At 44.5% G+C, this 23,294-nt stretch overlaps 1 protein-coding gene across 1 annotated transcript in view; it reads right to left on the bottom strand.

Moving 5' to 3' along the window:
- PTPRT (protein tyrosine phosphatase receptor type T) overlaps positions 1-23,294 on the bottom strand; it is a 776,285-nt gene that overhangs the window by 644,836 nt on the left and 108,155 nt on the right. The window contains exon 5 of the mRNA XM_061209812.1: positions 7,955-8,129. Coding sequence (XP_061065795.1) covers positions 7,955-8,129 — 175 coding nt within the window. The remainder of the gene's footprint in view (positions 1-7,954; positions 8,130-23,294) is intronic.

Raw genomic sequence — 23,294 nt, 5'->3', positions numbered from 1 at the left:
AGGTCAACTGGGACCCCAAAATTGCAACCAAAGCAGGACAAAGGGAGGCCATAGGAGGGACACAGGGAATTAAAAAGCTTACAGCTTCCATAATTAGGAAGAAACGAATAAGGGAAAAAAACAACACTTAAAGGAAAAGATAAAAAAGAAGCACCCAGAAAGGACATGGAACTTCCTCAGAAGTAGGAGAAGAACCTACAGTTCAAACAATACCGAGAACCTTGAGAAGGGAAGGAATGGGGAGGAGTGTGCAATGCCACCGCCTGCTTCTGAAGTAAAGGGTCTGAGAACTCCCCGCTGGATACAGCCCATGTCTGAGCACCTTCTGCACTCCAGGTACTGTATCAGGTGCCATGGACCCAGCAGGAAACAAGACCTACAGAGCTTCTTCCTTCAAGAGCGTGCGTAACTCAGAGATGTGAATGACCATGGCGGGCAGTGATAAGGGCTGGGAAGAAAACCACAGCCTAGTACAATGGTACAGAGTCACAGGAGGGAGTGTGGTCACACGGAGGCTCTCTGAGGAGCTGATGCCTGCACAGAGACCACAGTGGACAAAACAACTGAGCCACACAATCGTCTGGAAGAAAAGTATTTCGGGCCAAGAGAGAGGAGCAAGTGAAAAGGGCCTAAGGTCAGACTTAACTTGCTGGGGTTCAAGGAAGACGAAGTGGACCGGTGTGGCCAGAGAAGAGAGTGAGAGGAAAAATATGGGGCTGTGGGGGTCAGAAATCAGAGACAGAGGCCAGATCTAGAGACTGCATTAAGAAGTTCGGACTTTACTCTGAGGATAAGAGAGGAGCTAGTGGAGGGTTTTAGGCAAGCATGCACCATGATTCAACTTGTTTTCAAACTATCACTGAGGCTGCTGCATAGAGAACAGACCTCGGTGGCGCAGGAGTGGAGCAGGCAGGAGGCTGGCAGAGTCATCCAATTGCAAAGAGATGGGGGTTGGTCCCGTGCAGTGATGGACAAACTGTGTCCTGGCAGCCAAATCCTGCTCCGTGCCTGTTTGAGTAAATAAAGTTTTATTGCCACACAGCATCACTCACTCACTGACATCTTTTCTAGGGCTACTTTTGCTACAACAGCAGAGTTGAGTAGTTAAAACAGAGCCTGGATGGCCCACAAAGCTGAAAACGTTGACTACCATGCCCTGTGCGGGAATGGTTTGCCACCTCCTGGTCTAGCGTGTGGACAGGAGAGGTGGTGGGGATGATGGGGCTCCAGGCAGGCTTAGGAAGTGGAGTTCACAGGGCAGAGGCCGGATTCCAGCCCAGGCTCTCTGACCACTGAGCCATACAGCCCCCAGCTCTGCTCTGCCTCTGAAGGCCGGCAGAGAACAGAAATGATTCTGACGGCACCTCTGCAGTGCTCCAGTGGCTGTCCAAGCTGAAATGCTCAGAGTGGTCACTGGCTTTGCCTCCTCTCCTGGCATGCAGCTGCCCTCCTAGGCCGCTCTCACTGATGGGACAGGGACCAGCAGCCCTGGTCATCTCGGAAGGTTGTAGATGCTTTCCCAAACTGCATCAGTTGTCCCACCCTTTGTATTTCCTCAGCTCACGCCTGATTACAAGGCCTACCGTACTGGATTTTGTAAGAAATGTGGTACAGAAGAAAGAGCCTGAGCTGAGGCACAAGCAGGCATGGGCTGGAATCCCAGCTCTGCCATGTATCAGGTGTGCGACCTTGGGATGATTGTCTAGCCTCTCTGATCCTCCACGCCCTCATTTGTAAAAGGGGGATGCTACAACACCTGTATCGTAGGATTATGGATAGGATTAGTAAGACAGTATAGTAGGCGCCCAACACAACTAGATGACCACGCATTACAGGTTTGCACAATTCTTCACGCTAGACCGTGAGCTTATCACACTACTTGACTCATAGTTGGGGCTCAATAAACTATTAAACAAATGAATATGAGAACAAGTCAACTACTCCAGCCATGCAGTCTTTAAACCAGAGGCGGTAAACTCAAAAGCCTACAGGAACCAGACTAGTGATGTGAGCAACATGGGCCAAGCGAGGACAGGGGTGAGCTGTGGAGCACATGCCCCAGAACAGGGCAGCCACACCAGCCCGCTGCTGCCACTCCAGAATGCAGGCTCAGTGTGGCCAAATCAATACAACTTCAAGAGGCATTTAAGTATCGGAACAAGTGTTCAAAGTAAAAAAGACAGTGCAACCTAAGGAAAGCATTTCTGCAACCAATTTGGACTAGTGGGCTGCATTTGATGACCCCAAGCCCATTCCAGAGGAAAGAGACCTTAAGATGACTAAGTTTAAATTTCCACAGTACAAGAAGCAGAACAAGGAAAAATGGACACTGTATTTTGTCAATATCCCCTTAATAACAGTAAAATGTGATTATTGATAGTTACATATATAACTGGGTGAGTGTCTACTTTTACTGGGACCTATACGTATATTGTCTCCCTCTAATAAGGATCCAATTAGCTATATTTACCCTCACTGAACAGATGAGGAAACTGAGGCTTGGAGTGAATATATAATTTGCCTGAAGACACAGACAGCTGGGGCCACGACTGAGACTGAAACTTGGGATGTTTACATCCAAAATCCATGCTCTTGACCCTACCCAGCTGCCTTGATAGGAAGTCATATCAGTACGTAAATCAGAACATCTGACTCTCAGCACCAGTACTGGATTTCTTCTAGGCACCAATCTGCATATTGATAAGAAGGTTCTGAACCCGTGGTAGGTTGTTAAATGGAGTTGGAAGGCAAATTTAAAAATCACCACCACCAACACATTTTTGATAAATGAGAAAATTTTCATTAAGACCACATCTGGGGCTTCCCTGGTGGCGCAGTGGTTGAGAATCTGCCTGCCAATGCAGGGGACACGGGTTCGAGCCCTGGTCTGGGAAGATCTCACATGCCGCGGAACAACTAGGCCCGTGAGCCACAATTGCTGAGCCTGCGCGTCTGGAACCTGTGCTCCGCAACAAGAGAGGCCGCAATAGCGAGAGGCCCGCGCACCGCAATGAAGAGTGGCCCCCACTTGCCGCAACTGGAGAAAGCCCTCGCACAGAAAGGAAGACCCAACACAGCCATAAATAAATAAATAAATAAATAAAATTAAAAAAAAAATAAAAAAAGACCACATCTGCATTTTTGAAGACACCTATGTCTTTGGGATAAACTAAAACACCTTGAAATCGAAGACGTTAAGAAACCCAGAAACAGGGAGAGAATTAGTGCATTTATGAGCACTGGTCTGGAACAGGTAGGTTGAGAGGCCAGATTATCAACTGAGCAAAACCTCAACTACAGAGTAATCGAATGTATACCCAGGTACATTATCACAACTCAATAAACAGTTCTTTGGAATTAAGTTATTCCAATTTGCTTTCATTTTGATCAGTGTGTTGCCCTAAGAATTTGATATTACCTATACTCAAACGAGGTGGCATCCTCTGAAGCACTGATGCTCACAATCCCAGGATAATACATGAGCCACAAGCCAGCCAGCCATAAACACACCTGCTTAGGGAAAGACAGAGACCCAGCCTGAGTCTCCACCTTCCACGGCTTGGCCCAGCACAAGCACCTGCCACAGATGCCACCAGAGGGGCCTCCAGCTCCTGGCACCCTTGGGCGCTGAGGGGTCCTGTAACCTCCCAATCCCTGCATGGCCCGAATTCTGAAGGAATGATGCCAGGCGGACGGGGCCCGTGTGGGCAGGCGGCTGAGCACAAGCAGGACCAGCTACTTTTCTTCTGGTCCAGAAACCTGACTCACCGGTGGCAGATACAGAAGGGCACCCAGGGAGTCTAATGACCCAAGTGTTCCCAAGTCCACATGTTGGCCCCCTCTTTTATATTCCTCCCTCCCTTTCCGTATGCTCAGCACATGGGGGAAAGCACCAGTCCCCTCTTTGCAGAGGAGGCCTTAAGGGATCTCTCAAGGGCCACACAGATCGCAATCAAATCCGCACCTGGGCCAGGTGTCCTGCCCCACCACCCACTCAGGTCGTCACCACCTTTTACTTCCTTACCGGGGGAAACCCCACCCACCTCAAGTCATTTATTTTATTTAACAAACACTTATAGCTCAGCGGGCCAGGCACTCCTCTAAGAACTCTTACACCCATTGTCTTATGTAATCCTCAGGACACACACCCCTGAGGGAGGTAATGCTCTACCTCCACCCCGAGATAAACCAGCTGAAGCTGGGAGAGGTTGATGTTCAAGGTCACTGAGCTGGGATGAGAAGGGGCCAGGATTCAAACCCGGGCATCTCAGCTCCAGGGTCCTTTCCTGTCTCTGAATTGGAACTAAACGGAGGAAACCTGGAACAAATGCTGCCCAGGGATGGTCTTCTTCCTGTGACGCCCCAGTGTCTGTCAGCTCCCTGCCACTTGGCCCACACCATCTGTGTGATGTGTAAACCAGGAACAGGAAATTCAATTTGGGGAGCAGCCCCATCCCCTGGGAGAGCGCTTGGCCCTTGAGAATAGTCTTCTTTCTCAGATTTTCTCCCTTCCCTGAAAGAAGGTAGATTTCTATTTTTTCCGTTTTTTTGTTGTTTGTTTTTAACAAGTGCAAATACTTCAGTATTAAAGTATTTAAGCATTCCGGCTCAGCCACAAAAAGGGGCTCTAAGATGTGAGTGAGTCATTCTTCATAAAGCACTTTCCCCCCAGTGCTCTGGTTTGCTGCCTTCAAGTGGGTTCCTGGCCGCACACTCCAGGGTGACAGGCTTCCTCTGGTTGCTGCACCTCTGGGTGTCCCCTGTCTTTCACTGTCTTGTTTGGCTTGGGTACCATTAGCTTTTTATGAGTGTGTGTGTGTGTGTGTGTGTGTGTGTGTGTGTGAGTGTGTGTAGGGAAGGGTTAAATCCATTTCTCCACGAATCTGGCAGTTAGTACCCCTCTCCAGAAAGGTGGGGAGTGGTGGGAGGGTGATGCATGAGTTAAAAAGGCAAGTTAGCAACAGGTCGGGGGACCCCTGTCATGACCCTGTCTGCTATCTGGACGTTTTCGACACTGTTCATGACATCATCCTACCATGTGCTGACAAGGCCACAATCCTCAGGCCCTCCAGGTGTTGCCAAAATAGCATGATCTAGCTCCTGGTCCAATCCTAGCTCTGCCCCTAAGGACCTGTCTCTATTTCTCAACCTGGCTGTGACTGTTCTCACAGCCGTAAAATGAACTAAAATAAAACCAAGGTGCAGAGCCACAATCAGGACTACATGAGATCTCGGATGTGAAGGGACTTCTACATTCAAGGGGTCCAGCTTCGAGCTTACCACCAACTGAGTATAAAAAGGAAAAAAAAACACAAGCAGGAAGAAAAATGGGCACTAAAAAAAATGTGATATTCCATAAAGGATTTCAGTAAGGTATAACAAAAGAGGACCTGGTCACCAGGAGCACAAACCCACCATCGCCCACCCTGAAGGAGACCTCTGAAGGAGACCATCCAGCGCATCCCTTAAAATAGAGCAGCAAGGGCTGGGGTGGGGAGGGGACAGAGCAGTGTTAGCTCCTGGATTGTACTGACAAACCTGGTCAGGGCACCCCTCAGTCCAAGCTGAACTCTGGCCTAGGACACACAGCCAACAAAGGATAAACCACAGTCCCAGGACACACTGGCCACCCCTCCAAATAAAGGCCATGATGCTTCAACATGGAAATCACATCCTCTGTCCCAGAGCCCTCTGGATTTGGTTTCCCACACCTCCCTCTCCACACCTGGGGACGTAAGACTAAATGAAGCGTTTTCTGGTTCCATTTGTCTGCGGGTGAAAAGTTCAGAGCCCTACACTGGCCCCCTAGTCCTTCACCCTATGCAATCATTACCAACTCTGTGCCAGGCACGGGCAAGGTGCTGGTGAGACCGGGAACAACAGGAGAAAACACTATCCATTCTCCGGGTGGGGAGGGTGGGCTTCCTTTCCAGTGTGAGAGGTCACCATAAAAGAGTATGTGTAGTGAGTGTTCCAGAGGGCACAGCTCAGGAATTACATATTCACTATCTGAAAGACCTGCAAAGGCCACTTTATCACACGAATCAATCTTATGGCACCAAAAAGCCAAGATACGAGCCTAATGGGATCAAAATGATGGTTTCTTTTATATATAATGGCACTCAATGTAAAGTATTTTAAAGATGATTTTTTTTTCCTGTTAGTTGTTCTGTTCGTAACTACCCAATTTGTTTATCTTCAGCTTAAGTGTTCATAGAATTACAGTGATGAAATGCATTCCTGCTGAGGCCAATAACTCCTTCACTTATCCACCATTCAACAAGTATTTTAAGGTTGAGCCTTATGAAATGACCGATGGTGCAGGTCAGAACCGTCAAACGCTGGCTATCTCAGATGGTTCGGTGTGCTCAGCACTCGTGCCAGGCACTCAGCTAAGCTCGGGGGACTGATTGAGAACCATGAACCAAATGGAAGATGCCCCAAATCCCACAGAGCTTATATCCTAAAGGGGGAGACAGACGCTGCCAAGTAAACAAAGAAAGAAAAATATATACTTTGGAAATGTGATGAGTGAAAAAGAGACAAGGTGATATAATAGAATGTGACCACCAGAATGGGGGGGGGGGGGGTCAGGGGAGGGTAATTCTCTCAGAGAAGATGGCATGATGACAGTCAAGCTGAGATCTGATTAATGACAAATGGGCAGCCATGTGAATATCCATCTGGAGTCAGGACAGCACAGGAGAGAGAATCCCACACTCTCTAGGATTAGAGACCCTAGACTCACACCAGTCCAGGCAAGGTTACCATGACATGCGGAAGCAAAGAGAGGTCAAGGTTTCACACCAACCGATCCTTTGACCAAGGGAACCAACTCAGGATCCTCTGGAGGGTGGAGCGATGCTTTTACCTTCAAAACACTGGGTATCGTTCTACAGCTAGCATTAAGACGAACAGCTTCATTATTTCATTCACTAAATTATGTTATATTAAAATTTTAATCGGCGAACATAACAGTGGAAAATGAGAACATCCATACGCTGCTATTTTCCAGTGTAAGCTGTCAAACCTTTTTTTTCTTCTTTTTTTATTTTTTTTGCAAAAGCAATATTGCAACAAAAAGAAAAATCCGTAAAGATGCTCATATTCTTTGGCCTACTAACTCTACCCCTAGGGAATTTATCCAAGGAAATAATCTGGTTTAGTAGAATAAAAATATTCTCTTCGGAAGAACTCAATTGAGGCGTGAATCGTTGCATGCACAAAGGAAAGATAAAAGAAAAACAAATACACCTGGAATTACCTAAATGATGAGGGAGATTTTTAAAAATAGGATGATTCACTTGATGAAATAGCATACAACCATTAAGCACGGTAACAAAGATTATATAGTCTTTCAAAAATGAATGGACTATCCAGCTCCTTGAAAGAAGCAGAAAAGGAAAAATGTGCATATTTTAACGGAAGAACATGTCAGTGATACCTCAAGGTGAAAAAGAAAATTGAAAAAAAATTGAATCAAAGCCAGTGGAGTGGGAGGTTATTTATTTCAAAAGTCCTTCTAAAATATTGTCATTATATCGAGTTTTCAATAAAAAATCCCTCAGAAACAATTGTACTCTGATCACTGTAATAGAACGCCACCGAAGCACAAGGACGTTGGCTCACTCTAACTTTAAATGCAGATTAAAGCCAAATTTGGAGATGTCATCTATGTTATATATCCCATAAGCTTTCATATACAGATCGTATATGTAAGACTCAACTTTGAATGACAATGTAATATCGCATGATTTCACAATAACTTCCTCTATATTTTTTTGATGTGTGTTGATGGGAAGAATTGAAAATCGTGTTTCAGTCTACGGAATGGGTGTAGGAACACCAGATGAGAAAATGGGGGAGTCTTAACTCCTCCCACCGTGCAAGGATGGGGCCAAGGGATCCCCGTGAAATCAACCACCTGGGGAGAGGCACGGGTGGTGGCACTCACCTTTCACAATCAGCTCAGCGTAGTTGGACACACCAGAGCCACCGTCAGAGCGGATCACACAGCGGTACTTGCTCACACTCCGCTGGGTAGTGTCCGCCACACTGACTGTCGCCGAGAAGCGCCTGTGGTTGACCACGCGGGTGACCATGAGGGCCGTGTCCCTGCCATTCCATTGCTACAGGACAGAGGAAGGGAAGGAGAAATCATATTATCACACACCCCTGAGTGACCCCAGCATGGAAGTTCCACCCGTCCCCACACCCCTGGGGCCCATGACTTTCCATAATAAGGAGTCTCCATTGCTGGTTTCTGCAAGTGATGTGATTCAAGAATAAACTTTGCTAATGAGCTGATTCAAGAGGGTGGATGCCTGGCCATAGGAAGAGAGGGCACAGCCACTTCTAAACACCTTGGCTCCTTGCTCATCTGCATTTGGGGTTGGCATTTGGCCCCTTAACCTTCCTCCCATTTTCCTTCATCTCTTAAGCAAAACCCACAGGGTTTCCCTAAATGCAGACTCAGGTAAGTTAGTGAAGACACAGCCCACAAAGTGATAATAAACAGCTGGTGTCCTGGTACACCACCCACAGGCTCTGAGTCCCCCCAACAGGGACCAATCTGTCCCTCCAGGTAGAGTGAGGATGGGGGCTTTTCAACACCTCTCCTCCTTGGCATATGCTTCTTCCTCTGCCTGGTGCCTCCTGTCTCCCTGGAGATACTCCCTCTCCCTTAAACACACAGGTTCAGCTCATTAGCATCTCCAGTAAGTGCCCCTGACTGTCACAACACCTTCTGGAAGCTCCTCACTCTCTTATGTATGGTGCAAACTTCCCACACATTTTTTCCTGCAAGTGTTTCCCACTGTAGACTGTAGCTCCCCGAGGGCAGGACTTTGCTCTTTTCATTTCTAGCACCATGCCCTGAAGCCTCCTGACTTGCTAAACATTTCTAGAATCAACATTTCTAGCATGGCATTTTTGTCTTTACCATCCTGAATCTTAGATGTGATACTCTGAGTTTGAATAAGGCCCTTTTTCACAGTAGCAAGTTACAATAACTGATAGGAAAACAAATGCAAGCCAAAACCATTTGTGCAGGCACTTTCATTTCTCTGGGCTTCAGTTTCCTCATTTAAACAATGGCTCTGATACTGGTGTTTGCTCTATGGAGTTATTGCAATGAATAAATGAGAAGGCATGTAAAACATTTAACACATGAAGGTATATTCTGGTGTTAGTGGAGCTCTCTAAATTAACCATGAAATTAGCCAGGTGAAGTGGGGTAAACTGGATAACAGCCCCTCAAAGATGTCTACATCCTAATCCCTGGAACCTGTAAATACATCACCTTACATGGCAAAAGGGACGCTGAAGATGTGATTAAGGATTTTGAGATGGCAAGAGATCCTGAATTATCCAAGAGGATTTATATGCAGAAGAGGAAGAAGGCCGGATGGCCAGAGTCAGAGAAGGAGATGTGACAGAAGCAGAGGTCAGAGTGACGTGATTGATGGCTTTAAGATGCAGGAAGGAACCATGAGCTACGGAATGCAGGGCAGCCTCCAGAAGCTGGAAAGGGTAACGGAAGAGATTCTCCCCTCTCCTTCTCCAGAAGGAGCCCAGCCCGGCCGACACCTTGATTTTAGCCCAGTAAGACCCAATTTCTGACTTCTGATCTCCACAAAAAGTAAAGTAATAAATCTGCATTGTTTTTTTTTTTTTTTTTTTTTTTTTTACACACACTGTATTTTATTTTTACAAGAGATAAATAGACTGACACCAAGCATTGTACATGGATGACCACAACAAAAGCAACAATGATTGCAATTACCAAACATGAAACACACTCATACTATGTCATAATATTGACATTCAGTCCAGTAATCCTCCACTGCAACAGCTCCTTTACTTTGCAGTGAAAATTGATTTGTATATTCTTTGCCTCTGAGTTCTTGTGGGATTTTTTCTTTTTTTAAATTCAACCAGAAAGTCACAAAAATTATACTCATCCTCATCAGTTCACTCAGTCCCATGTAATTAATTTTTTTTTTCATCTTGATCTTTTGTTAGCACTTTTATGAGCTCATCAGTTTTTCATTAGAGTTCTGAAAATGCTTATTCATTCAGTTCAGCAGTACAGTCAGGTACCAGAAACCTGTACTTGTCAGAGTCTTTTCCATGAATTTCCTGAAGATGAAACCCTTTTATAGGAACATATTTACAAAAGCATCAGAGTACACCCAGAACTGTCTGTAAATGACAAAAGACTTAAAAATGACCACGGTTAAAGATTGGATGAAAGTTCATAATAATGCAGTTGACAAGAAAATTAGTTATTTCTGAGATATACATTTTAAAGTAATAACTAGGATTATGACTTATAACATTATACCAGAACATATAAGATTTTTAGAAATTTCATGTAATGTCTGAAACATTTATATTAACATATTTCCATACAAATAACCCAATGAAAGTTTAGTATTAGTTGTTTTGTTTGTTTGTTTATACTGCAGGTTCTTATTAGTCATCAATTTTATACACATCAGTGTATACATGTCAATCCCAATCGCCCAATTCAGCACACCACTATCCCCACCCCACCGCAGTTTTCCCCCCTTGGTGTCCATATGTCTGTTCTCTACATCTGTGTCTCAACTTCTGCCCTGCAAACCGGCTCATCTGTACCATTTTTCTAGGTTCCACATATATGCGTTAATATACAATATTTGTTTTTCTCTTTCTGACTTACTTCACTCTGTATGACAGTCTCTAGATTCATCCACGTCTCAACAAATGACTCAATTTCGTTCCTTTTTATGGCTGAGTAATATTGCATTGTATATATGTACCACATCTTCTTTATCCATTCGTCTGTTGATGGGCATTTAGGTTGCTTCCATGACCTGGCTATTGTAAATAGTGCTGCAATGAACATTCGGGTGCATGTGTCTTTTTGAATTACGGTTTTCTCTGGGTATATGCCCAGTAGTGGGATTGCTGGGTCATATGGTAATTCTATTTTTAGTTTTTTAAGGAACCTCCATATTGTTCTCCATAGTGGCTGAATCAATTTACATTCCCACCAACAGTGCAAGAGGGTTCCCTTTTCTCCACACCCTCTCCAGCATTTGTTGTTTGTAGATTTTCTGATGATGCCCGTTCTAATTGGTGTGAGGTGATACCTCATTGTAGTTTCGATTTGCATTTCTCTAATAATTAGTGATGTTGAGCATCTTTTCATGTGCTTCTTGGCCGTCTGTATGTCTTCTTTGGAGAAATGTCTATTTAGGTCTTCTGCCCATTTTTGGATTGGGGTGTTTGTTTCTTTAATATTGAGCTGCATGAGCGGTTTATATATTTTGGAGATTAATCCTTTGTCCGTTGATTCGTTTGCAAATATTTTCTCCCATTCTGAGGGTTGTCTTTTCGTCTTGTTTATGGTTTCCTTTGCTGTGCAAAAGCTTTGAAGTTTCATTAGGTCCCATTTGTTTATTTTTGTTTTTATTTCCATTACTGTAGGAGGTGGATCAAAAAAGATCTTGCTGTGATTTATGTCAAAGAGTGTTCTTCCTATGTTTTCCTCTAAGAGTTTTATAGTGTCCAGTCTTACATTTAGGTCTGTAATCCATTTTGAGTTTATTTTTGTGTATGGTGTTAGGGAGTATTCTAATTTCATTCTTTTACATGTAGCTGTCCAGTTTTCCCAGCACCACTTATTGAAGAGACTGTCTTTTCTCCATCGTATATCTTTGCCTCCTTTGTCATAGATTAGTTGCCCACAGGTGCGTGGGTTTATCTCTGGGCTTTCTATCTTGTTCCATTGATCTATGTTTCTGTTTTTGTGCCAGTACCATATTGTCTTGATTACTGTAGCTTTGTAGTATAGTCTGAAGTCAGGGAGTCTGATTCCTCCAGCTCCGTTTTTTTCCCTCAAGACTGCTTTGGCTATTCGGGGTCTTTTGTGTCTCCATACAAATTTTAAGATGATTTTTTCTAGCTCCGTAAAAAATGCCATTGGTAATTTGATAGGGATTGCATTGAATCTGTAGATTGCTTTGGGTAGTATAGTCATTTTCACAATGTTGATTCTTCCAATCCAAGAACATGGTATATCTCTCCATCTGTTGGTATCATCTTTAATTTCTTTCATCAGTGTCTTATAGTTTTCTGCATACAGGTCTTTTGTCTCCCTAGGTAGGTTTATTCCTAAGTATTTTATTCTTTTTGTTGCAATGGTAAATGGGAGTGTTTCCATAATTTCTCTTTCAGATTTTTCATCATTAGTGTATAGGAATGCAAGAGATTTCTGTGCATTAATTTTGTATCCTGCAACTTTACCATATTCATTAATTAGCTCTAGCAGTTTTCTGGTGGCAGTTTTAGGATTCTCTATGTATAGTATCATGTCATCTGCAAACAGTGACAGTTTTACTTCTTCTTTTCCAATTTGTATTCCTTTTATTTCTTTTTCTTCTCTGATTGCCGTGGCTAGGACTTCCAGAACTATGTTGAATAATAGTGGTGAGAGTGGACATCCTTGTCTCGTTCCTGATCTTAGAGGAAATGCTTTCAGTTTTTCACCGTTGAGAATGATGTTTGCTGTGGGTTTGTCATATATGGCCTTTATTATGTTGAGGTAGGTTCCCTCTATGCCTACTTTCTGGAGAGTTTTTATCATAAATGGGTGTTGAATTTTGTCAAAAGCTTTTTCTGCATCTATTGAGATGATCATATGGTTTTTATTCTTCAATTTGTTAATATGGTGTATCACATTGATTGATTTGCGTATATTGAAGAATCCTTGCATCCCTGGGATAAATCCCACTTGATCGTGGTGTATGATCCTTTTAATGTGTTGTTGGATTCTGTTTGCTAGTATTTTGTTGAGGATTTTTGCATCTATATTCATCAGTGATATTGGTCTGTAATTTTCTTTTTTGGTAGTGTCTTTGTCTGGTTTTGGTATCAGGGTGATGGTGGCCTCATAGAATGAGTTTGGGAGTGTTCCTTCCTCTGCAATTTTTTGGAAGAGTTTGAGAAGGATAGGTGTTAGCTCTTCTCTAAATGTTTGATAGAATTCACCTGTGAAGCCATCTGGTCCTGGACTTTTGTTTGTTGGAAGATTTTTAATCACAGTTTCAATTTCATTACTTGTGATTGGTCTGTTCATATTTTCTGCTTCTTCCTGGTTCAGTCTTGGAAGGTTATACCTTTCTAAGAATTTGTCCATTTCTTCCAGGTTGTCCATTTTATTGGCATAAAGTTGCTTGTAGTAGTCTCTTAGGATGCTTTGTATTTCTGCGGTGTCTGTTGTAACTTCTCCTTTTTCATTTCTGATTTTATTGATTTGAGTCCTCTCCCTCTTTTTCTTGATGAGTCTGGCTAATGGCTTATCAATTTTGTTTATCTTCTCAAAGAACCAGCTTTTAGTTTTATTGATCTTTGCTATTGTTTTCTTTGTTTCTATTTCATTTATTTCTGCTCTGATCTTTATGATTTCTTTCCTTCTGCTAACTTTGGGTTTTGTTTGTTCTTCTTTCTCTAGTTTCTTTAGGTGTAAGGTTAGATTGTTTACTTGAGATTTTTCTTGTTTCTTTAGGTAGGCTTGTATAGCTATAAACTTCCCTCTTAGAACTGCTTTTGCTGCATCCCATAGGTTTTGGGTTGTCGTGTTTTCATTGTCATTTGTCTCTAGGTATTTTTTAATTTCCTCTTTGATTTCTTCAGTAATCTCTTGGTTATTTAGTAACGTATTGTTTAGCCTCCATGTGTTTGTGTTTTTTATGCTTTTTCCCCTGTAATTCATTTCTAATCTCATAGCGTTGTGGTCAGAAAAGATGCTTGATATGATTTCAATTTTCTTAAATTTACTGAGGCTTGATTTGTGACCCAAGATGTGATCTATCCTGGAGAATGTTCCGTGCGCACTTGAGAAGAACGTGTAATCTGCTGTTTTTGGATGGAATGTCCTATAAATATCAATTAAATCTATCTGGTCTATTGTGTCATTTAAAGCTTCTGTTTCCTTATTTATTTTCATTTTGGATGATCTGTCCATTGGTGTAAGTGAGGTGTTAAAGTCCCCCACTATTATTGTGTTACTATCAATTTCCTCTTTTATAGCTGTTAGCAATTGCCTTATGTAATGAGGTGCTCCTATGTTGGGTGCATATATATTTATAATTGTTATATCTTCTTCTTGGATTGATCCCTTGATCATTATGTAGTGTCCTTCCTTGTCTCTTGTAACATTCTTTATTTTAAAGTCTATTTTATCTGATATGAGTATAGCTACTCCAGCTTTCTTTTGATTTCCATTTGCATGGAATATCTTTTTCCATCCCCTCACTTTCAGTCTGCATGTGTCCCTAGGTCTAAAGTGGGTCTCTTGTAGACAGCATATATATGGGTCTTGTCTTTGTATCCATTCAGCAAGCCTGTGTCTTTTGGCTGGAGCATTTAATCCATTCACGTTTAAGGTAATTATCGATATGTATGTTCCTATGACCATTTTCTTAATTGTTTTGGGTTTGTTTTTGTAGGTCCTTTTCTTCTCTTGTGTTTCCCACTTAGAGAAGTTCCTTTAACATTTGTTGTAGAGCTGGTTTGGTGGTGCTGAATTGTCTTAGCTTTTGCTTGTCTGTAAAGCTTTTGATTTCTCCATCGAATCTAAATGAGATCCTTGCCGGGTAGAGTAATCTTGGTTGTAGGTTCTTCCCTTTCATCACTTGAAGTATATCATGCCACTCCCTTCTGGCTTGTAGAGTTTCTGCTGACAAATCAGCTGTTAACCTTATGGGAGTTCCCTTGTATGTTATTTGTCGTTTTTCCCTCGCTGCTTTCAATAATTTTTCTTTGTCTTTAATTTTTGCCACTTTGATTACTATGTGTCTCAGCGTCCTTCTCCTTGGGTTTATCCTGTTTGGGACTCTCTGCGCTTCCTGGACTTGGGTGGCTATTTCCTTTCCCATGTTAGGGAAGTTTTCGACTATAATCTCTTCAAATATTTTCTCTGGTCCTTTCTCTCTCTCTTCTCCTTCTGGGACCCCTATAATGCGAATGTTGTTGCGTTTAATGTTGTCCCAGAGGTCTCTTAGGCTGTCTTCATTTCTTTTCATTCTTTTTTCTTTAGTCTGTTCCGCAGCAGTGAATTCCACCATTCTGTCTTCCAGGTCACTTATCCGTTCTTCTGCCTCAGTTATTCTACTATTGATTCCTTCTAGTGTAGTTTTCATTTCAGTTATTGTATTGGTCATCTCTGTTTGTTTGTTCTTTAATTCTTCTAGGTCTTTGTTAATCATTTCTTGCATCTTCTCAATCTTTGCCTCCATTCTTATTCCAAGGTCCTGGATCATCTTCACTATCATTATGCTGAATTCTTTTTCTGGAAGGTTGCCTATCTCCACTTCATTTAGTTGTTTTTCTGGGGTTTTTTCTTGTTCCTTCATCTGGTATATAGCCCTCTGCCTTTTCATCTTGTCTATCTTTCTGTAAATGTGGTTTCTGTTCCACAGGCTGCAGGACTGTAGTTTTTCTTGCTTCTGCTGTCTGCCCTCTGGTGGTTGAGGCTATCTAAGAGGCTTGATGGGAGGCTCTGGAGGTGGGTAGAGCTGACTGTTGCTGTGGCGGTCAGAGCTCTGTAAAACTTTAATCCACTTGACTGTTGCTGGGTGGGGCTGGGTTCCCTCCCTGTTGGTTGTTTTGCCTGAGGCAACCCAACACTGGAGCCTACCCGGGCTCTTTGGTGGGGCTAATGGCAGACTCTGGGAGGGCTCACGCCAAGGAGTACTTCCCAGAACCTCCGCTGCCAGTGTCCTTGTCCCCACGGTGAAACAGAGCCAGCCCCCGCCTCTGCAGGAGACCCCCCAACACCAGCAGTTATGTCTGGTTCAGTCTCCCCCAGGGTCACTGCTCCTTCCCCTGGGTCCCGATGCACACACTATTTTGTGTACGCCCTCCAAGAGTGGGTTCTCTGTTTCCCCCAGTCCTGTCGAAGTCCTGCAATCAATTCCCACTAGGCTTCAAAGTCTGATTCTCTATGAATTCCTCCTCCCGTTGCCGGACCCCCAGGTTGGGAAGCCTGACGTGGGGCTCAGAACTTTCACTCCAGTGGGTGGACTTCTGTGGTATAAGTGCTCGCCAGTCTGTGAGTCACCCACCCAGCAGTTATGGGATTTGATTTTACTCTGATTGCGCCCCTCCTACCGTCTCACTGTGGCTTCTCCTCTGTCCTTGGACGTGGGGTATCCTCCTTGGTGAAGTCCAGTGTCTTCCTGTCCATGATTGTCCAGCAGCCAGTTGTGATTCTGGTGCTCTCGCAAGAGGGAGTGAGAGCACGTCCTTCTACTCCGCCATCTTGGTTAATCATCTGCATTGTTTTAAGCCACTAAGTTTGCGGAACTTGTTACATCAGCAATAAGGAATTAACACAAACGGCAAAGGACTGATTAAACGCAAAATATTAATTTTTCATAATTTTTCATGTTTAAATTTTATTTTGGTGTCTCCTCCAGTATTATTTAACTTTTCTTCTTAATGATGTCAGATTCCAGCAGAACCAGAGAGGATTCAGTGCCTCCCCTTGAACAATTTAGATTTTTCTGTTTAGCTCCCGAACCACCAGGCTTTCTCCCACGGAAGGATAGGAAATTGCAGGTTGTCTAATAAAATCTCTAGAAAATAGGCCTTTTGATAAATCACACCTGTCATTTTGGGAGCAGACAACAGCAGGACAGGGACGAGCAGGAGGGCCCAGAGTCACAACAGGAAATAGGGCTGTGATGGACCAGGGCAAGGAGAAATGGAGGTTAAGTTCAGAGAGATGAGCCCAGATGGAAGGGCAAGCAGGTGCTCAAGGTCAAGGCAATTGAGCAGTCACCCAGGAGCCCAGGAGCCGAGATCGGGAGGGATTCTAGAAGACCAGGAATGGATGGTGAGAGGCTCAGATGCCAGAATGCTGTGGCAACACGGAGAAGGGATTTAAGCAGAGAGGAGGCATAAGAAGCACAGGTGCCAGCCACTGTCTCAGCCCCAGACAGAGGCAGAAGACAAAATGCAAGGGAAGAAAACAAGGGGAGGTTTCACGAAGCAGGAAAAGACTCAGAAACCTAAGCCCATAGGCAATGAGCAGGTTTGAGTGGGCACAGGGAGGGGTGGTGCAGGGGAGATGCCAGGAGCCTGAAGTGGACCACAACCCAGAGGCAAAGTGGGAGAGTAAAGCTTCCCAGCCATGACACCAGGTGCCATGTAAGTGCGCAGGGATGCAGATGTCAGGATGCTAGGAAAGAGGAGCAGGACAGTGAAGGGAAGTCAAAGTCCTGGGAAAAGCCAGAGAGGAGCATGACACAGATGATGCACATAGAAGCCTGTGGAAAATTCTATCAAACCCTTAGGCCCATGTCACCCCTTTGGCTTGTTGGAATTTTTCTTTTGGCTCCTGTAATATTTTTCATCCATAAGTACATCCTTCCTCTGAAAGTTCCAGGCACACTTCCTTTCTTCTTGTGGCAAGTTTTTCAAAGCTATGTCTGTTGTTCTAAAATGAATCATCTTCTAGCCCCTCTGAGTCAATGAATCAATTGACTAAATTTCCCAGTGGGCACTCAGAAGGGTGTCTTAGATTGGGCTCCCCAGACGGAAGCAGAGTCTGAGACCTGGTGATTTACTGAGTGCTCTCAGGAGAAAGGGGATGAAGGAAAGGGTGAGGAAAGAAGCCGAGCAACGATGTGGTGGAAACTGGGGTCTGGCTTCAGCCTGACTCCGCGGAGCTCCAGAGCATGAAGTGTACCAGAGTTAATCCCACCAGGAGGCAAGGAGCCAGCTTCTGCACTCCACGTCGATCAGTCACAGGTCATGACCAGGTCGGGGAGGAAGAAACGGTTCCCATTTGACCAAGGGCACAGTTCTCTGGGAAAGGAGGATTTGTGAGCCTTTAGCAGCCAACATGCACAGTACCCTGCAGTTTGGGGCACTGGCTCATAAAGGACACTTTAATCCATTCTTCCCAGCACCTTCCTATCTCTATCTCCTCCTCCAGCATATTATACATAGGGTCTCCTGAAAGCCCATGAGCTACTGCCCTGAGATTTGCTGGTTGTCTGCTCCTGAATCTATGTTAAAAAAAAAAAAGGGGGCAGGGGGCTGGGAACTGATCTCCATAGATCACTGACAATGTGGGAAGCTCAAGTACCCCTGCAATAACACATTGCTTCCTCTGAAAAGTCAATCTATCCCCCAGCGAATAAAGTTCCATAACTGAGTTTGATAAATATTTTGTTCAAAGTAATGGGATTTGTCTGAGCATTTATTAAGTAAAAGTCACATTAACGAACATGTCTGAGTGCTCAGTCTGTGCTAGGCACTGTGTTAACTGGCTCACATGATAGAATCCACTTAATCCTTCTAAAATCCCTGGGAAAGTACTTCTCAAAGGGTGGGTCCCAGACCAGCAGCATCGACATTGCCTGGGAACCTGTGAGAAATGTTAATTTTAATGAGATTTCCAGGGCTGATATCCATTTATGGAGGCTGTCTATTGGGGTTGGTAGTCTGAGTTGTCTTTTCCCCTTTCCTTATTCTATTATTAATCGCACTGGAAATGTACTCGTTATTTAACAAAACAGAAAATGAGAGAGTGTGGAATGTGGAACGTATAATTTCAGAAGAATTTACAGGCTGGCGTTAAGATTCCAACAAAACAGCAAAAAGGGCAAAACATAAACACAAAGTCAAGTATTGAAATAGCATCCTTCAAGGAGGAAAACACGGTCAGCAGAGGATGAGCAATGCTTTTAGAATAGTCTAAAGCAGTGGTTCTCAAAGTGCGGTCCCCAGACCTACTGCGTTAGCATCCCCTGGGAACCTGTTAGAAATGCAAATTTTCTGGCCCCTCTCTGGACCTAATAAACCAGGAGCTGTTATGGGGGGAGCCAGGCCATTTTTGCTTTCACAGACCCTCCAGGTGATTCTCATGGATGATAAGGCATGAGATAGGTCCTAAGAATATTCCTGTTTTTCAGATAAGGAAACTGAGGCAGACAGGTCAAGCAACGTGATTTAGAATAGTACTTTTCAAATTAATGTGCATACAAACCACCTGGGGAATCTTGTTAAAAATGCAGACTCTGATTCCCTGAGTCTGTGGTGGGACGTGACACCCTTCATCTCCAGCTAGCTCCCAAGTCTTGTTGCTGATGCTGGTCCATGAACCACAGGAAGAGAAGCAAAACCTTACATGACTTTGCTGAGGGATGGAGTTATGATGTGGACCCAGATGATCTGATTCCAGACACTGAGGCCTTAGTCACATTGCCCAGCTGCCAGCCAGTACACGACAGCGCACAGTTACCCTGTGACTCTGTGTGAGGAGGGTAGAGTGTGCAGTGTTCCAGAAACTCACTTTGCTTGTTCAAAGAACATCAAACGCCATCTTGCAGGAAATGACTGCTCCACAGAAAAGTTTGGGAACTGATGTGATCTATGCCTAGCTTTCTAGCAACCTCAGGGGTCTCGACGTCGGAAATATCTATGTAAGGAGGGGCAAAGCATCTTCCTGCATTCCTGGCTAACGGACTTTCTGAATATATTATTAAGGGGTGTCATATCCAATGTGTTATTAGGCTTGGGTGAGGTTTTCTTACCCCAACTCCATCCGTCTAAAGCAGCGGCTCTCAAACCTTAGCATGCATAACGATCACCTCCAGAGTGACTCAGTAGGTCAGGGGTGAGGCTAGATAATCTGCATTTCTAACAAGCTCCAGAGTGACACTGATGCTGCTGGCCTTGTCCTCTGTCTCCAAGATTTGAAGGCTAATGTCACCTTAAGTCCCTCGGTGCAAAGAACGGGGCCAAATAATATCACGAAACACATGAATGGAAACATTCCTTAAATCCAGGCCACTCCCTGAGGTTGAGTAATTGGTCACTGCACCAAAGATGCCCAGCCATGGGCCAAGGGTGCGGCACCCAAATCCAGCCCCTGCTCTACTGGCAAAGCAGGAGTCCTGACCACAGGCTGACCGAATCCACTTGGAGGAAGGCTACCCGCTTTCTTTGCCCAAAGGCTCTGTCTGCCTGCCAGGCTATATGCCTCGGGGCTGCATGTACCCACAGGGTGAACCTTTTTCCAGTTCATCCACCCAGGGGGGCACATGTGTTCTAAGCTGAACAAAGGCATTTTGTAGCCTAATCGGTGGTCCTGCTTAATCCCATTTTATACCCATGTCTCTCTCACTCATCATGCTAACAGTTCCCTTTGAAACCTCTCTTTTTTCTTTCTTTTTCATCTGCTTATCTCTCTCCTTTAAAACAACTCAAATTCCACCTTCCCTTAGCTTGTTTTATGTTATGTGGAATAAGCCGGCTTGGTTTGAGAGCACACACTCTTTACAAGAGTATGGACTGCAAATGCCCACACTTTAATATTTCTGACCCTGGCATATGTGCATCCTTCCACCCCCCCAGGCAAAAACCTCTCTATCTTCAGGAACTATCTAGAAAGGAAGACAAGAGAAGCACCTGATGCCATGGAAAGCCTGCTGTTTTCATATTACCTGACTGACTATCAAGGTATCTATAATGGCCTCACCATTTTGCAATTCCCCATCCTCTCTGCTCCTGTGTCAGGACATTATTCCCTTCACAAAGAGATAAGACACAGCCTGCAAAAATGGCTGTCATTATTTCCGGACATGCCGGAGTGCATGCCGGCTTGCAACTGATTTATAATCGGCAGAAGTAGAAACATTACTGTCTTTAATAAAAGGAAACTGTGTGCAACTGACATTATGACTGTTTCACAGGAGATATTCTAACACATGGGTCCTAGAAACCTTCCGTGTGCTGATTTGAGCTCCTAGCGCAAGCGCGCGCACACACACACACACAAGTAAAATGAGGCCAGCGTTTCCAGTTGAAAATTATTCTAATTGCTCCAGAAATCTCCTGGCTAGAAAATATTTGGTGAACTTCCCACAATTCATTCGTAATAAATATTCTTTTCATTTCTAGTCATACTGCGTCAATGGCATGACACTTGGAAACTTGCTAAAAGCTGGCCCATTGATTCTCTTAAGACCATATTTGCACCTCTTTGGCAGTCTCTAAAGAATAGCTTTTGATTATTCTTTATTAAAAGTTAAAAGAAATAGAAGTGGACATAAATCATTTTTGATTCGCTGTGCTAAAGACCCCCCAAGGGCCCACCGCACGCATGGCTGACTGCCCATTTACGGTTGATTTCTGGGTTCAGAGTTCTGCAGCGTCAGGAGGGTCCTGGCATAAGCCCTACAGGGAGCCGTCAGCCCTGAGCAAAGAGGATGAGCAGGGGGTGAAGGGGCTGCACACATGCCGTCGCCCTGTGCAGCCTGATGGCCCTTTGACTATTTCCAGTTCACCTCTCTGAACTCTGCTCACAGGCCACTTCTTCCACGGGCACTTCTCTGAGACTCATAATTCCTCCCCACTCTCCCTACTCCCTACCTCCTCAGCAGACCCTTTTCCCCCCTGGGAGCCTGGTCACATGTGTGATAAAATATGTAGCTCTGTGATTAGTTGCTAAATGTCTGTCTCTGCTGCCGAAAGGTAAGTTCCATGAGGGCAAGAAGCAGGGCTGCCTTGCACGCCACTCTTTCTCCCAGCTCCCACATGCTGGGGCGGGAATGAGCTGGATCAATCCTGAAGCACATAAACGGGGGATGGGCTGAGGGAAGACAGGAAGAAAAAATATCAGAAAGTAAAGGAGGAAAGAATACGTGTGTGAGGGGACAGTTCCAGGTCAGAGTTGCCTACGGTCCTCAGAGAGGTGTTGCACAGGACGGAGGAGGATGAGGTCCATGCATCAGCTTCAGACGAATCTGAGGGAACCCAACCCTGTGCAAATCCAAAGCCCAGCTAGATTTCCCTCCCCTGGGTCGCCCTACAGGAGCTGTTTTTTAATCTGGGGTCCCTACCGGTGAAAAGAAGGAAAGACAGAGCATGTAGTAATGGTGCCATGACTCTGTAAATACACTAAAACGCACTAAATGGTAGACTTATTGAACTTTATGGTTTGTAAATTATATCTCAAAGGTAATAATAAAAGATTGGGGTATCCTAGGCGTGGGGTTCCCCAGCTATGACACAGACCTGTTGTGTGTAAACCCAACCTGGATCCACCCTCACATCATCTTCACAGGACTTGGGGGCACAAGGGAAACTGCTGCAGACATGAAGCTTGTGCTGCCTGCGGGGTAATGAGTAATAAAGTCCTTTGTCTCTGACCCAAGAGTCTCGTGTCTCCTGCCAGCATCCATGCATCCATGCAATGGGCAGCCTAACCCCTTTGCTTGCAAATAAGGCAAACTCTCGGACCCTTCATAGTTGCTGACAGATGATGCCATGGAACCAAGAGGGCAGGAAGATTTTCAAGGAGGGAGCGGTCAGCATCATCAAATGCTGAAAGAAGAGCCAACTGTAAGGAATAATAATAATAATGGAGGAGGATGGGGGGAGGAAGGGGAGGAAGAGGGGGAGGAGAAGGAAGAGGAGTACCACCGCCACCACCCCGCCCCCTGGCTTTAGCAACAAGGAAAGCACTGGTGACCTTCACAAGAGCCACTTCTGGGAAGAGGCAGGAGTTAAAGAAAGCCACATTGCAAGTGTAGACATCACGTTTAAGAAATGTGGCCAAGAAGGGGAAAAGAGCTGTAAGAAGGCAACTAGAAGGCAGAAATTTGAAAAAAAGCCCAAGGGTGTTGGAATTTCGTTTGTAGATTTGAGAGACTCAAATCTCTTTAAGTACCTAGTACAGTGAAAATTAGAGGTGGGTAACTAGGTGATAAATACATGAATTTTTTTTTTTAATAGTAAGCCATCTGTATGGAAGGAAAGGCTGGAGTGGAGATACAGGTGGGCAGGACTATGAGGTTAGCATGGGAGGATGAGCCCAGGACGTAGACATAGACCTGCATTCAAATCCTGCCTCTACTGCTCACGACCTGGGTAACTCTGACTCATTTACCCTTAAGGTTCAGTCTCCTCATCTATAAAGCAGGGCTACAAATAGCATCTACCTGAAAGACTGGTTGTGAGAATTAAACACATCGTATGTGTAACCACTCAATACGTGCCAGCTGTGTTGAGTATCGGCATGAATTTCTCCTTAGTATGTAGTTGTAGGGTGACCACTAGGTTTTCAGCAGAAGCCCCGCATGGAAGGGACACCTGGTAGAGATGCAGGCAGGAGGGGGAGCTGGTTCCAGGAGCCAGCGGTAGCCCTGCGGGGAGCGGGAAAACAGGTTTACGGGAAGAATCTGCCATAGAGGACTGACACGACTGCTTATCTCATCAGCCCTGGTGTG

This window comes from Eubalaena glacialis, chromosome 13 (assembly GCF_028564815.1).
Source record: "Eubalaena glacialis isolate mEubGla1 chromosome 13, mEubGla1.1.hap2.+ XY, whole genome shotgun sequence".
NCBI classification, from domain to species: Eukaryota; Metazoa; Chordata; class Mammalia; order Artiodactyla; family Balaenidae; genus Eubalaena; species Eubalaena glacialis.
The sequence above is the reverse complement of the archived record's forward strand: the minus strand, read 5'-3'. Positions and strand labels throughout refer to the sequence as shown.